The 14,458-nt window shown below is 39.8% G+C and overlaps 1 protein-coding gene across 1 annotated transcript in view; it reads left to right on the top strand.

The window, feature by feature from the left end:
- The window catches only part of NALCN (sodium leak channel, non-selective), a 308,773-nt gene that overhangs the window by 219,336 nt on the left and 74,979 nt on the right, over nucleotides 1-14,458 (top strand). The window contains 2 exon segments of the mRNA XM_032592429.1: nucleotides 305-441; nucleotides 2,386-2,527. Coding sequence (XP_032448320.1) covers nucleotides 305-441; nucleotides 2,386-2,527 — 279 coding nt within the window.

Genomic DNA, 14,458 nt, shown 5'->3' with positions numbered 1-14,458 from the left:
TGTTTGGTATTAACGGGAATATTTGGGAATAAAATAACAATAAGTGTTTCCTCTCATTGTTTTTTTTTTCTGGGCTAGTTTTTTGCTTTGGTTTAGTTTTGGGTTTGTTTTCCGGGTTGTTTTCAAGTTTGTGCCCGGAGAGAGCGGTAGATGGCGGGAGACAGTAACGCACTTGATGGGTCTCTGCTGCCATCTACCGTCCGTCTTGCACCAACTCACCGTTTCCTTGATTCGAAAATTCAAGTACTCCGTGACTTGCAGTAAGCCAAGTTCCCCCTTGTCTTCTTTCTATCTTTTTCTTTAGTTAAAGCAAAGTGAAGCCAATGCAGACACCAAAGAGAAGCTCCCTTTGCGACTTCGAATCTTTGAAAAATTTCCAAACAGACCGCAAATGGTGAAAATCTCAAAGCTTCCTTCAGATTTCACAGTTCCTAAAATCAGGTATTAATATACTTATTTCAGCGTATGTGCCAAATACACTGTCAAAGAGTTATCTTGAATCTGCATCAGTCCTTCTTTCAAGTTCATGTTTAAAAGAAGGGTATTTTTTTCTATTTTTAAGTTATTTATGTTTCTACTCTCTCTAACCTCTGTTTTAAAAGCCATTGACCCCTTTAAGCAATATATTCGGAGCAGTCATTTGATGGTGGCATTAGGCTGCTTCCCCCTGCTTCTTCCCGAGATGCTCCTCAGGGATTCGACTCCCCAGGTAACGGGCACGGGTGCTCACAGCTGCAGGTAGACACCAACCCCTGACTTTCAACCATATAAGGATAAACTTGCCTCTTGAAGCCTTTTATTTTCAAGGAAGTAGAGAAATGCCACCAGCCAGGTTTCTGTCCTGCTGTGACAGCATTTGTTTAGAACGTCATGTCTGATTCCAGTATAATTTGTCTTTCACGCTTTTGTCAAGTTTAAAAATTCTTTAATGCATCTTAGAGAACAAGTAGTGCATTACAAAGACCTGCTCAAAAGTGTGTTGCCATTGTTTCTTTATGCATCATAAACCAACATAACTATTGCAGGAGAGAATGGTATGTCGTTCCTCCAAATCTTTAAACTGTCCTTAATGTAGCATGGACACAACCTTAGAAGGAAAATTCTGGTGACATGGCTTGCCCAGCACACTCACCTTAGGCTCTAATGGGTCCTTGTCTTTCTCTTTTAAAAGAAGAAATGTGGCATTTCCCACTTACACTAATTTTGTCTTCCACCCCTTTGCCCTTCAGTTAAGCATTTGCATAAAGGATATGTTCAAACCCTTATTTTTAATAATCAAAGGATTTTATTTCAGTTGTAGCTCAAAAATCACAAATAGAACCAGAATAGTATGAAATTTGACATTTTTATGTAACTAGTTCTAAAAACAATCCTGTGGGGGGGGTTATAAAAATGTGAGACTGGATATGGTGCCATAATATTTAAAATTCAAATGGAAATATATTTGCATTTCTGATTAAAATAATTTTTTAACTTGAAAATAGGAAGTATGGGGCACCTGGGTGGCTCAGTCGGTTAAGTGTCCAACTTCCGCTCAGGTCATGATCTTGAGGCTCATGAGTTCAAGGCCCCCGTCAGGCTCTGTGCTGAGAAGCCTGGAGCCTGGAGCCTGCTTTGGATTCTGTGTCTCCCTCTCTCTCAGCCCCTCCTCCCCCCACTCGTGCTCTGTCTCTCTCTTTCTCTCTCAAAAATAAATATTAAAAAATTTTAAAGAAAAAGAAAATAGGAAGTATAAAAGAGCCACATATTAGATTCAAGATTAGTGGTTGTATGAAAGGTGTTATTTGCATTCTCACCATGTTTTGGAGATGAGATAAAGCAAGTTTCTTTGAGTTATTTTTAATCTTTAAATGTAAAATTATCTCTCGATAATTCTTATGATGAGTGGAAGTTCAGAGAGATGAACTAATTCTTCTAAGTCTTAGAGGCGGAAAAGAAGTATCTTATTACCACAATGAGATTCAAAAAACTACCATCAATGACTGAATATTATTGCTTAAAAGTTATTTCAGGGACATTGCTTTTTTAAACAAAACTACTGAAGATTCAGGAAGCTTTCTCTAAATTAATTATTTTGCTAATTAAATTTAAACACTGCTCTTGGCATGATGTGTCTTCTTTCTTTCTTTCTTTCTTTCTTTCTTTCTTTCTTTCTTTTTTAGCAGGCAAAAGTTTATTAGAATATAAGATGAGGAATGAAGAATAGTAAGAAAGCTCCCTTTACAAAGAGGGGACATTAGAAAGTGAATGTCCTGGGTGTTTTTTTCTCTGAACTTCTGTCACCCTATCATAGCTCAAGCAAATGCACAGGTGTAAAACGCCACCACGTGCTCCATTTTATTTAACAATGCTTGACATGTGTGTGTATGTACTTCCTTTGCAAAGGGAGAGTTTCATGAAGCAGTTCATCGATCGCCAGCAACAGGACACCTGCTGCCTGTTACGGAGCCTCCCTTCCACCTCTTCCTCATCCTGCGATCACTCCAAACGGTCCGCGATAGAAGACAACAAATACATTGACCAAAAAGTAAGAATCCACTGCTTCAAATTACCAAAGTTTTCTTAAGCACGTATGTTTTACATAATTACAAGGCTCTATGGGGTCCTGAAATCGAAGGTCTCAGGACAATAATGAAGAAAATGATTTTATTTGTAGAAGAAATTGTTAAACCTGACATTGATATTATTTATGAATTTCAGTTTTGCATTTGTACACGTCAGCTTCTGAGCCGTGCCAGGTAGCAGCCCTGTGACTTTGATGGGTAGAGAGCGTCCCAACCCTGCATTTTCTTACTTGCAGAAGGGTTCTGATTGCCAGCGGTCAGCCCGGTTTAAGGGTGGCCTGTGTGTTGCTTTTTCAAGAGACCATGTTTATTCCAGTTATTACACTAGGGAGAAAAACCAGAGGAGGTTCCTATAAAAAATCAGTCAAGGGGCTCCTGGGTGGCTCAGTCAGTTAAGTGTCTAAGTTTCAGGTCATGATTTCGCCGTCCATGAGTTCGAGCTATGCATCAGGCTCTGACAGCTCAGGGCCTGGAGCCTGCTTCAGATTCTGTCTCTCCTACTCTCTGTTCCTCCCCCACTTGCACTCTCTCTCTCTCAAAAATAAATAAACATTAGAAAAAAAAATCAGTCAACATAACTACCGCTTATTAAGTGCTTAGTATGTGGTGGCAATTATCGCTATGTGTTGTCTTAATCATGTTGTGATCTATCTATCATTCAATAGTTGATAGGGAATTTTTTCCCTCGGATTCCACAGTTAGAAAATGAATGACCAGTTACAGAGTTTGTAACAGATCTTAAACATTAGGGTTCACTTGCAGGCGTTTTCCTTTGAAAGTCCTGGTTCACTTTTTATTCCATTAAATTGGGGCCACCCTTTTTCTGTTGCTTAGAATCAAATACATATTTCTCATTATCACGTGAAAATAAAATACCAGCCCCTTCATCCTCTTTCCCCTGCTCTCCCATCCCACGAGGATTAGCCTTTCCCCACAGAGTGCCTTTGCCCTCTGCTGCTTTTCTCCTGCCCTTCCCCACCTCTCCCCTCTAACTCTCCCAGCACTCATCATGTGCTGCAGCCCAGTGATTTTGTTCTCAGTTACAATAATGAACTCCTTGTACGATGTCTCTTCCTGTTTATTTTCTTTCAGTCACCTACAGATGCTATTTCTCTCTCTTCTAGATTCCAACGTTGTAGATGACAAGTCTGATGCCACTGTCATTTTTTTTTTTCATATGAATATAGTTAGTTTTTTCTTTGGTGGCTGGTTGGTTGGTTGGTTGGTTGGCAGGTAGGCTTTCTGGTTTGGGGGAGCTTTTAAGACTTTCTACGTATCCCTGGGGCTCAGAAGCCTTACCAGGATATACTTTGTATGTCGTTTCTCATCAGAACTGCCCCAAATGGGGAGTCTTTTCAGTTTGCAGACTGAGATATTTGTCAGGGAAATTTTCATTTACTATTTGTTCGATTATTACTTTTCCATCTGGCCCTTTATTTCCCTCTTACTTTTTCCCTCATTATTGCCGTTGCTCTGCTTTTATTCTGTGCTTTGAAATATTTATTCCACTATATCTTCCAAGCCACTGAATTGATCTCAACTGAGATTTTTCTTTGCCTTTAAATTTTGAGTGGAAAAAAACCCCACAAAATGTGCGTTTGCATGCGTGTGTACACATACAAGCAATATTCTTAACCCTCAGTAAAGACTTTGACTGTTTTTTTAAAAATATTAAATTTGTCACATTTCTTGTCCACAGTTGTTACATTTCATTCAATACTGTGTCCAGGGTATACACGAGGAACTGCATGTGTTAGTGGACAATCAAGTGGAGGGATAGTGGCCTGGTTTCAGCCACTCAGTGTGAAATCGCATTTTACATACTAGAACACAGAATGTTTATTTTTAAATTTTATTTCAAATGCAGACTTTAAGCCAGAGGTATGGAATGAACCCCCAGCCTGGGCTGTGGTTGTCGTGACCAGCCATCACCACAAAGAATGCCGAGAGCTGGTGGCCGTTATGCCCCAAGTGGGCATAAATCCACAACATGCTCTTTTAAGTCACTAATAACATTATTCCACTGGAAACACAAAATTGAAATTAGTCCCTGATCATTTATTTTCTCTCTGAAAGCAAATACGACATTTCTCACACTTTCTGAACAAAATATTTTGAAATTGGTGAGGAAAAAAATAAAGATTCTTGGCAGGTGTGTGGGGGTTCCAAGGGGGGAACACCCTATCACCCTTCTGGGTGCCCACCATCTCCCTCCCCTAGCGATCCCTGTGCTAGATCACTGTCTGAGAATTTCAGATGCCATTTCTGACTTCTTCAATGTCCTTATATTTTTGTTGCTTCTGTCTACTTTCTCATTTGTGCCTTTCTCATAATATCCTAAAATATAATGAACTAGCACAGGCACTGCTCCTCAGTGGTATGTAAATCACTCAGCATTGTAAAAGAGACCAGAACTAGAGCACCTGGGTGGCTCAGTCAGTTAAGCATCCGACTCTTGATTTCGGCTCAGTTCATGATCTCACGGTTTGCATGAGTTCGAGCCCCAATTTGGGCTCTGCACGTTGACCATGTGGAGCCTGCTTGGAATTCTCCCTCTCTTCCTCTCTCTCTGCCCCTCCCCAGCTCTCTCTGTCTTTCACAAGATAAATAAATAAATTTTTAAAAAAATTAATAGAAGATACTAGAATTTTTTGATGACAACAGGCATTCCCCAATCTATAAGTTTGGTTGATTCAATCACACAATATCTGATCTTGTACCAGGAAAATTATAGAGATGGTTAGGTTATCCTTCACCCCAGGCAAGCTTCATTGGCCCATATCTGGATAATCTACAATTGGGAGAATATTATTTATCTCCTCGTGAGCTCCATTCTCTGGAGACATGCTCCAGTTGGGAAGGTGGGGTGTAGAGAACATATTTTCTCTTCATCTCAGTAGCCACTACCCTAGCATGGCAGCAGCAAGAAGGTTTACCCACGCTACTGTTGCTTCTTAAAGCCTTGGCTTTATTTAGGCTGCAGGGAAAGTCAACTTCCCTCCTTTGACGTTCCAGTGTTTGCAGCTTCAGCTGCCATCGCTTCCTGGCCGTCCTCAGAAGTACCTGGGATTTGTTGTCTGTGTTGAGTGCCATTAGCCCAGAAAACCCGACACAGAGAAGCCCGCTTAACGAATGTCAGCATGAGGATGCCCCAGGGGAGCAGAAATTGAAGAGGAAGCAGTCTAGTATTTGTATTTGTAAACATGCCAAGCCTTTTTTAAATTTTTACTTAAAAACCCTAAAGCCACATAAAATTACATAAGCACATGACAAAAATCCTGAACAGAGACCATACCCCTCATAGCTTCTGATAAAATATTTTTCGGCGAGCACTTGGAAATTTCTGTGACAGCCCCAGCTGCCTTTGGAAATGCCTGGCAGTGTCCAGTGGATGGCAAGGGCTTTCTCTCTATATGAAGAAACTCTCCAGCGTGGTACGACACAGATTGAGGCTGTTTTTCCTCAAAGAGTAGTAAGAAATAAAAAGAAAATGTGAGGCCGGTCTAACAGTGATTCCCATGACATGAAAAAAAGGAGCACTAAAGTAAAACTTTTCCATTAACGCTGACCTGTAAGGAGAAACTTCTGAGTCCCGCAAAGCTGACCTCGTGTCAAGGAAAATACTGAGTCCCCAGGAACATGAAGATCATAAGTTAAGGGATAAAAAAGAAAACACGACAACGAACAGTGGGGGTGGTTTTGGTTATGCAACTGGAGGAACATGAAGGCACAAAGGCACATGCTGGGCAGGGTACTGTCCGAGTTATGACCTTGGCTTTGAACAACCATAAATAATTCCATGGCAATCTTATGCTGCAGGGACCTGATCACCTTTATCATGTAGTTTAAAATACCTGTCCTTCTCCCCATAAACAATAAGCAAACAAAAACATAAAATCTTTAAGTTGTTGTTGCAGATCCTAAAGGAAAAAGACAGAGGGGCACTTGGGTGGCTCAGGTGGTTGAGTGTCCGACTCTTGATTTCAGCTCAGGTCATGATCTCACGGTTTGTGGGATCAAGCCCTTCATCAGGCTCTGCGCTGACAGTGTGGACCCTGTTCGGATTCTCTCTCTTTCTCTCTCTCTCTCTCTCTCTCTCTCTCTCCCCTTCTGCCCCCTCCCCCTCAAAATAAATAAATAAACTTAAAAAAAAAAAGACAGGAAACAGTGCTTTCCAACCTCTCCCTTGTGGTGAATGGCTGCCCTTCCAGACTCCATAGAAAATGGCATTCCCAAGGCTAATTTCCTCATTCCTTTCTCCTCCTACTCTCCCACACCTGGGGTGTCGGCCAGGGGTTCCCTCTCCTGGTTAAAGGATAAACCTGCATCTCTTGAGAGGAGGTTTGTACTTTCCAAGCAGAAGGAAATCGGGCAATGGTTTTCTACCCATTTTTTGTCCAGATTATTGAAACTAAACCCTGGGATTCTTTACTAGAGTGTTTGTTAGTAAACTGAGGTGTGAACGTGCTTTTTCAGTAGCTCTGGTAATAAAAGCAGCCCATTCACAGGTGAATCGTCTCCATAATGTCAAGGTTTGCACTGTGGTTGGAACTGGCGACTCTCTCTGCCCTTTAGCTGAGCTCGCCAATCCTTCTGCCCTGCTGTCTTGGCTGCTGTGCCCTTTCTGGGGTCAAAACCTCACAGCATGTGGAGAACATGAGGGAACTACACACTCACATCAGCCTGAGCTTGGTTTCAGCTCAGGTCATGATCTCACAGTTTCGTGCATTCAAGCTCGGTATCGTGCTCTGTGCTGGCATCATGGAGCCTCTTTGGGATTCCCTCTCTCTCTCTCTCTCTCTCTTCTCCCTTTCTCTCTCTCTGCCCCTGGCCCACTCATGCTATCTCTGTCTCTCTCAAAATAAATAAATAAAGTTAAAAAAAATAGAGAGTATTTCTCTGACAATAGGGCAACATCTGCCTCTGTCTTACCTGCCTCCTTTCTGCTAAGCATATACAGCAAGTTCCACAGTAAGCCTCCACAATTATCAGCTAACACATGTACAAAGTGAGGGAAGTGATACAAGTAATTACTATGTTTTCTTGGCCCTTTTCATTTCCATAAGTCTTCAGGTTCACTCAGTCATTCAGCAAACGTTTATGGAACACCTGTTGTTCCTCTGGCACTCTTTTGGGGCCCTGAAAATTCAACACTGAGCAAAATGTGAGCAGTGCCCTTTAGGGGCTTTTAGTCTCGTGGGGACAAACGTGTAAATGCAGGGGGGTAAAAATTGTTGCAGGAACCTGAGACAGGATCCCTTACAGGAGCAGGAAGCTTGAGCATTGTAGGAGGAAGGTGCTCCAGGCAGAGAGGGAAGCCTGTGGAAAAGCACAGGACGCCGAAGATGCTTGACGTAACTTCATGAGAAGCAGAGTAGAATGGTGATTATGACCAGTCACAGTCATAAGTGATGTCGGTTCCGATCCTCATCTCTAGAGATAATTCTTATTTTCAGTGTTTGTCATGAGGATTAAATAATAGATTATAATATGTTAAATGCCTAGCATTGCACTGGCATAGCTTATGTCACGTGCCTCTAACACCAGATAAAAAAGATTACCGATACTAAACCATACCATGAATTCAGACTAAGCATATAGACTTACATTCATCAGTCAAGACAAAGGACTTTTACAGAAACAAATTAACCTCCAATTCTAACAGTCTAGTTAAGCACAATGTATTAATTATTGATTTATTTTCCTTATTTCTCATGAATATGATTTTTTTTAGTCTGATTTTTTGTGATATTTCAGTTACTACCCTCATTGCCTACATAGTGTCTCAGATTCTCAAGAAGTAAATTAAATTGCTCTGGAAAGATTTACTCTTCACAAAGCCTTGTTGATTGCCAGACAGCATTTTGTATTTTTCTGTGTGATTATAGAGTGTTTGATGATTTGTTCCAGTAACTACATACAGAGCAAGTTAACTGATCTATAATTTTCAGGATGAACATTTACTCACCAAAAAAAAAGGGGGGGGGGTGCGGAAGAACAGCCTATTTTCATCTTTAGGGCTTTTACTCTTCTGAAAGGATTTTCTAAAATAATAGCTTAGCATCTCCGCGGTGCTATTCAAGACGCATCTCTAGGAGGACAGTGGGAGATTACATGGCATCACCACCTCACCAGGGGCTGGATAGCAGAGTTACAAACCATGTGGTCGGGGGAGAGGGAAGAAGCCACCAGACAGAATGTGAAAACTCTCTGGACTTCCGGACTTCCATGTTTAGCTTACAAATGCATTAGTAGGTAGTTGATTGTCCATTTATTCACAATAATGGAGAGGAAACAAAAAGATACAAAATATAAATGAAAACTTTTTCTTTCATTTTGATTGGCCTTTGCAGTATGTTTTCGTGCTGAGATCAAAGTACAGCTGAGTTTGAGTGCACATCTTTTCATTTCAGTTATTTCTTGAGGCCCTTTCTATGCACACAGTGAGCTGGGGTCCAGGTAAAAATCATGTCCTGCCGTCAGCTAACACAAGAGGAGAAATTCCCGGTCAGTGATTCTTTTTGCAGAATATTTAGTGGTATAATCATTTTGGGTCTGGGATTATAAGTACTTCGCATTCCTTAGGTGTACATCCACTGAAGTTCAAAAGTAAATGCATCTAGGATCAAGCATCATCTGTAGATAATACAGAAGGCTTTTAACCACAATTTTTTGGTGCTGTCTCCAAAGCAATGATCAGAGCTGACTTTGCAACTAAGCCTATCTGTGAAAGTTACATTTAACTCCCCTGTCTCAATGTTCTTCTCTTTTGAGTATAGTTTACTCTTAAGTTTTACTTTCCGTTAAGTGTAATACCGATCCCAATGTGTTACAGTTGTTGCTGGGGCTGGTATATTTGGATCTAAAGTTCAAATACAATTGAATCATAATTGGAGAGCAAGCACTGCTCCCAGAGTGCCTGGGATTTTAAATTCACAAACACCTGCATGATTAAAAGCATCTGGCATTTTCTCCCAGAATCATAAATCCACTCTTTTTTTTTTTTTAATCTCTGCAGGTTTTTGGTTTTTGTCTTTTTGTCTATATGAGCTCTAAGCATGAAGTGATATGCTTAGGTATATATTATAGTGTATATTATGGTTTCCCACCAGTAGGTAGCGTACTTTGAGCATACCTGTTTTTGATGATACTGGTTCTCCCTCATCTTCTGAATCATCAGCATCCTTACACTGGTCTAGCTGATGTGTAAGTTGTTGGAGATTCGGCCAAATCTCCAACGCCACAAGCTCGAGTGACTAAAGCATTGTCATGCAATCTAGTGCAAAAACAGTCAAACCAATTAAGTTTCCAATCATCTGGTTTCTAGTTTCACAAGATTTTCCTATCAAGTGAATTGGTGCATTTCAAAATAAATAGGCTTCCTTTGTAATTTTTACCTGATTCACATTTGTTATTTCAAGGATTCACTTCATAAGAAAAAAAAATGTAGTACAGAAAAGAGTCATCTCTAATATTAAGCAATGTATTCATTCTGTAAATACATTTCAAGAACAAATTACAGGCAGTACTGGACAGTGGAGAGAAATGTAGTGGACAAAGAATCCACCAGCCTTACCATATGGAGCCTATGATCTGGTGGAATTCACAGAAAGATAAAAAGGTGTTTCACACACAGAGCAGAAATCAATGGGTATGGGTGCCCTTGGCCCCAAAGGACGACTGTGAAGGGTGTGTGTGTGTGTGTGTGTGTGTACATATTTATATATTTTTAAATTTTTATGTCTGGTGTTTTTTCAGGGTTCAGAATTTATAATGTTGAAATAACAAGATCAAAACTCTTGACCCATCATCTAAAACTCCCTTTTCACAAAATCCACATTCTAAGGCATATTTCAAAGCTTCATAACATGCTATTATAACAGTACTCACCTTTGCATACATTGTAATGTGACTATTTTAATTTTGCTGCTGCCTACACTAATCACCTTTTTAAATTCTTCCTTTCCAAGCATAATGTCAATTTTATAAAAAGTTGATTTTATAGAAACATCCTGCCGTACACATGATCTGTCCTATGCGCCATGGGATTAGTTTTCAGTTCACAGGTGCATGAAAAATTAAAATACGGCTGAATGATGTACCTACCACCTTCAACCTATGTAATTTTAAGTAATTGCTTATTTCCAATTATGACATTTTATGTGGGAGACTTATTCAATAAAGCAGCTAATTACAATAATTACACTACACCTTTCCAGCAGAAATGACATTCATCAAGCCCTGTTCATTGGACCATGGTTTTGTGCTTTATGGTCATATGTTTTTATAAATGCATTTCCATTTATTGTCAGCCTGTTAATATTTGCAAAATGAAAAAAGGAAAAACATGACTCTCAAACTTTTTCTCAGTTACAAACAGAAATACGTTGTTAACAACTCCAAATCAGAAAAAGTGAGCTGAATACTTAGAATAGCTATGGTTTTCTGTCTCAAGTAAATACTAATGGCTTCATTTTGAAGGAGGTTACCAGAGAATACAGGTGTTCAGACTAAGCGCAGCAGTATTCCAAAGGAAGCTACTATTCCCTGATAGTCTAGGGTTACTCCCTGGTGGTTGAATAAATGAATTAATATTCTACTTAATTGAAAGTTGTGATGGATCTTAGATTTCAGCAATCAGTAAATGTAAAATATAAATACTCTTATCATACTGGTATTAATAGGTGAGAAAAGTTATTGATCTCCTTTAGTGCTTCAGGGTCATTATTCTGAAAATCAGGTATGCATATACGTACGGAACAAAGGAAAAACGTACTAGTTTAGATCTTGCATAAGATTTGGGATAAGAGCAAGTTATATGTATAAACCAAACCTTTCATGTCAAATAAACAGCATTGTATTACAGTATAGTTTGGAAAATCCTTTTTTTATACTGTTAAGCCTTGTGACATTTTATTTTATTTATTTTTTTTTTTTAATTTTTTTTTTCAACGTTTATTTATTTTTGGGACAGAGAGAGACAGAGCATGAACGGGGGAGGGGCAGAGAGAGAGGGAGACACAGAATGAGAAACAGGCTCCAGGCTCTGAGCCATCAGCCCAGAGCCCGACGCGGGGCTCGAACTCACGGACCGCGAGATCGTGACCTGGCTGAAGTCGGACGCTTAACCGACTGCGCCACCCAGGCGCCCCAAGCCTTGTGACATTTTAGATACACATGGTTTAGTGGTGAGATTTGAACATTGAGCTATATAATCTAGACTTAATTATAATATTTTAATTTATAATTTGAGTGACCTAAACAACATAATTTCTATGATTGTCAGATTTCTCACCTGTGAAAAAGAGATAATAACACATACCCATGAGTATTAATTTGAAAATTAAATTACAAATATGTGTAAGATACCTTAGCACATGATCAAAGAGCCAAGAAAATTAATAAGGATTTAGAATATTTGAAATACACAGTTGACTAGCTTCATGTAGTGGGCATTTATACAGTTCTTCATTTAGCGACTTGAGAACACACATTCTTTTTTTTTTTTAATTTTCTATTTATTTTTTTGGAGAGAGAGAGAGAGCATGAGTGCGGGATGGCAGAAGAGAGGGAGACACAGAATCAAAAGCAGGCTCCAGGCTCTGAGCTGTCCACACAGAGCCCGACATGGGGCTCAAAGTCACCAGCTCAGATCATGACCTGAGCAGAAGTTGGACACTTAACTGACTGAGCCACCCAGGCGCTCCAAGAGCACATATTTTGATTGAGGCACACCTAAATGATTTACAAAACATGACCACTTACATACCACAAAGGAATTCTAAACATGAACCAAATCACTATGCTAGAAAAGACATTATTTAACGGAAGTGTAATAAGATTAGAAACTAAATAACAACCAGAAAACACCAACACTTTTCAAAGTTTAAAAATCACTTTTGGGGTGCCTGGGTGGCTCAGTCGGTTAAGCGTCCGACTTCAGCTCAGGTCACGATCTCACGGTCCGTGAGTTCGAGCCCTGCGTCGGGCTCTGGGCTGATGGCTCAGAGCCTGGAGCCTGCTTCCGATTCTGTGTCTCCCTCTCTCTCTGCCCCTCCCCCGTTCATGCTCTGTCTCTCTCTGTCTCAAAAATAAAATAAACGTTAAAAAAATTAAAAATAAATAAATAAAAAATAAAAATCACTTTTAAATAATTTAGACAGCATAGAAGAAACCATATGGGAATAAAAAGTTTCTAGAACTGAAAACTAATAAACACTATGTAGATTGAACCTATGAGAAGCAACCAAAGGCATTTTTAGAGGGAAAGTTATACCCTTGAGTGCATATTTAGCAAAAGAATAGAGGCTGGCACTAATCATCCAGATATTTAACTCAAGAATTTATTAAAATACCAACCAAGAAAACATTAAGACAGTGGAAGGGGAAAATAAGTATATTTTAATCAAATAGGGGAAAAAGAAGCAATAAGTAATATTAGTAAAACTAACATTTTGTTCTTTGAAAAGACAAATAAAAATGATAAATCTGCATTAAAATTCAACAAAAAATATGTAAGGAGTCTTCCTGCATAATGATAGAAGCATTGGCATAGTTTTCTTAATCTCCTTGAATTAAGTAAATAGAATACCTAGATAACAACCAAACTCCATAGACAATATTTACAACAAAATTAGGTAATCCACAAACCACAAGTAAAAGCAGCTGTAGACAAAACAATAGCCGCATGGTTTGCAAGGTGACTTGGTCTGTTTGGAATGCTACAACACATACCACAGACTGGGTGACTTCAACTACAAGCGTTTATCCCTCAGAGCTCTGGAGGCTGGAAAGCCTAACTAAGGTCGAGGTGTCAGCAGATTTGGTGTCTGGTTCTTCTTCCTGGTTCACAGATGACTGCCTTCTGGCTGCGTGTTCATATGACAGAAAGAGGGAGGGCTCTGGTCTCTTCCTCTTCTTTTGAGGGCACAAATGCCATCATGAGGCACTATCCTCATGACCTCCTCTAAACATAGGTACTTCTCAGAGACCCCTTCTCCTAATATCTTCACACTGGGGGGCTAGAGCTTCAACACATGAATCTGGGGTATAACACATAGTATTGGTGCTGTTGGGGAGGAAGCCAAGTTAGTTACAGGGCATGTAATGTCTTTGAGACTGGACCACACCTGCCTAGCTCCACACAAAGAAAAACATCCAGGAGTGGAAACAAACTTGACAGGCCAGTGACAAGAGTGATGAGGGGAAAAGTAGATCCAGATAAAATTGGTGGTGTCTGCTCCCCATAACAAAGCCAGGAAATCTCAGAAAGAAGGCTGCCATATGGTTCACTATGTTAAAACCACAGAAGACACTCTGAAGCTAGAAGGAAATACTAAGGTGTTCAGGAAAACTGTGTGTAAGCATGAGCAATGGAAATTTATCACAGCCAAATTCCCTACAAGAATTGTAAGAGACAAAGACTAAGGAGCAGAATACTGTCCCAATAGAGTGAAACTTACCCTAAAGACCTACCTACCAATGGCTCAAACTGTAGCATTATATGGGAAAATGAGTTAAAAAAGACATATGGGGATGGAACTGGAGGGTATTATGCTAAGCGAGATAAGTCAATCAGAGAAAGACAGATATCATATGACTTCACTCATATGTGGAATTTAAGATACAGAACAGATGAACAAAAGGGAAGGGAAGCAAAAATAATATAAAAGCAGGGAGGGGGACAAAAAATAAAAGACTGTTCAATGCAGAGAGCTAACTTAGGGTTGTTGGAAGGGCTGTCGGGGGGATGGGCTAAATGGGTAAGGGGCATTAGGGAGGACACTTGTTGGGATGAGCACTGGGTGTTATACATAGGGGATGAATTACCGGAATATACTCCTGAAATCATTATTGCACTATATGCTAACTAACTTGGATGTAAATTAAAAATA

Source organism: Lynx canadensis, chromosome A1 (genome assembly GCF_007474595.2).
Source record: "Lynx canadensis isolate LIC74 chromosome A1, mLynCan4.pri.v2, whole genome shotgun sequence".
NCBI lineage: Eukaryota > Metazoa > Chordata > Mammalia > Carnivora > Felidae > Lynx > Lynx canadensis.
The sequence above is the reverse complement of the archived record's forward strand: the minus strand, read 5'-3'. Positions and strand labels throughout refer to the sequence as shown.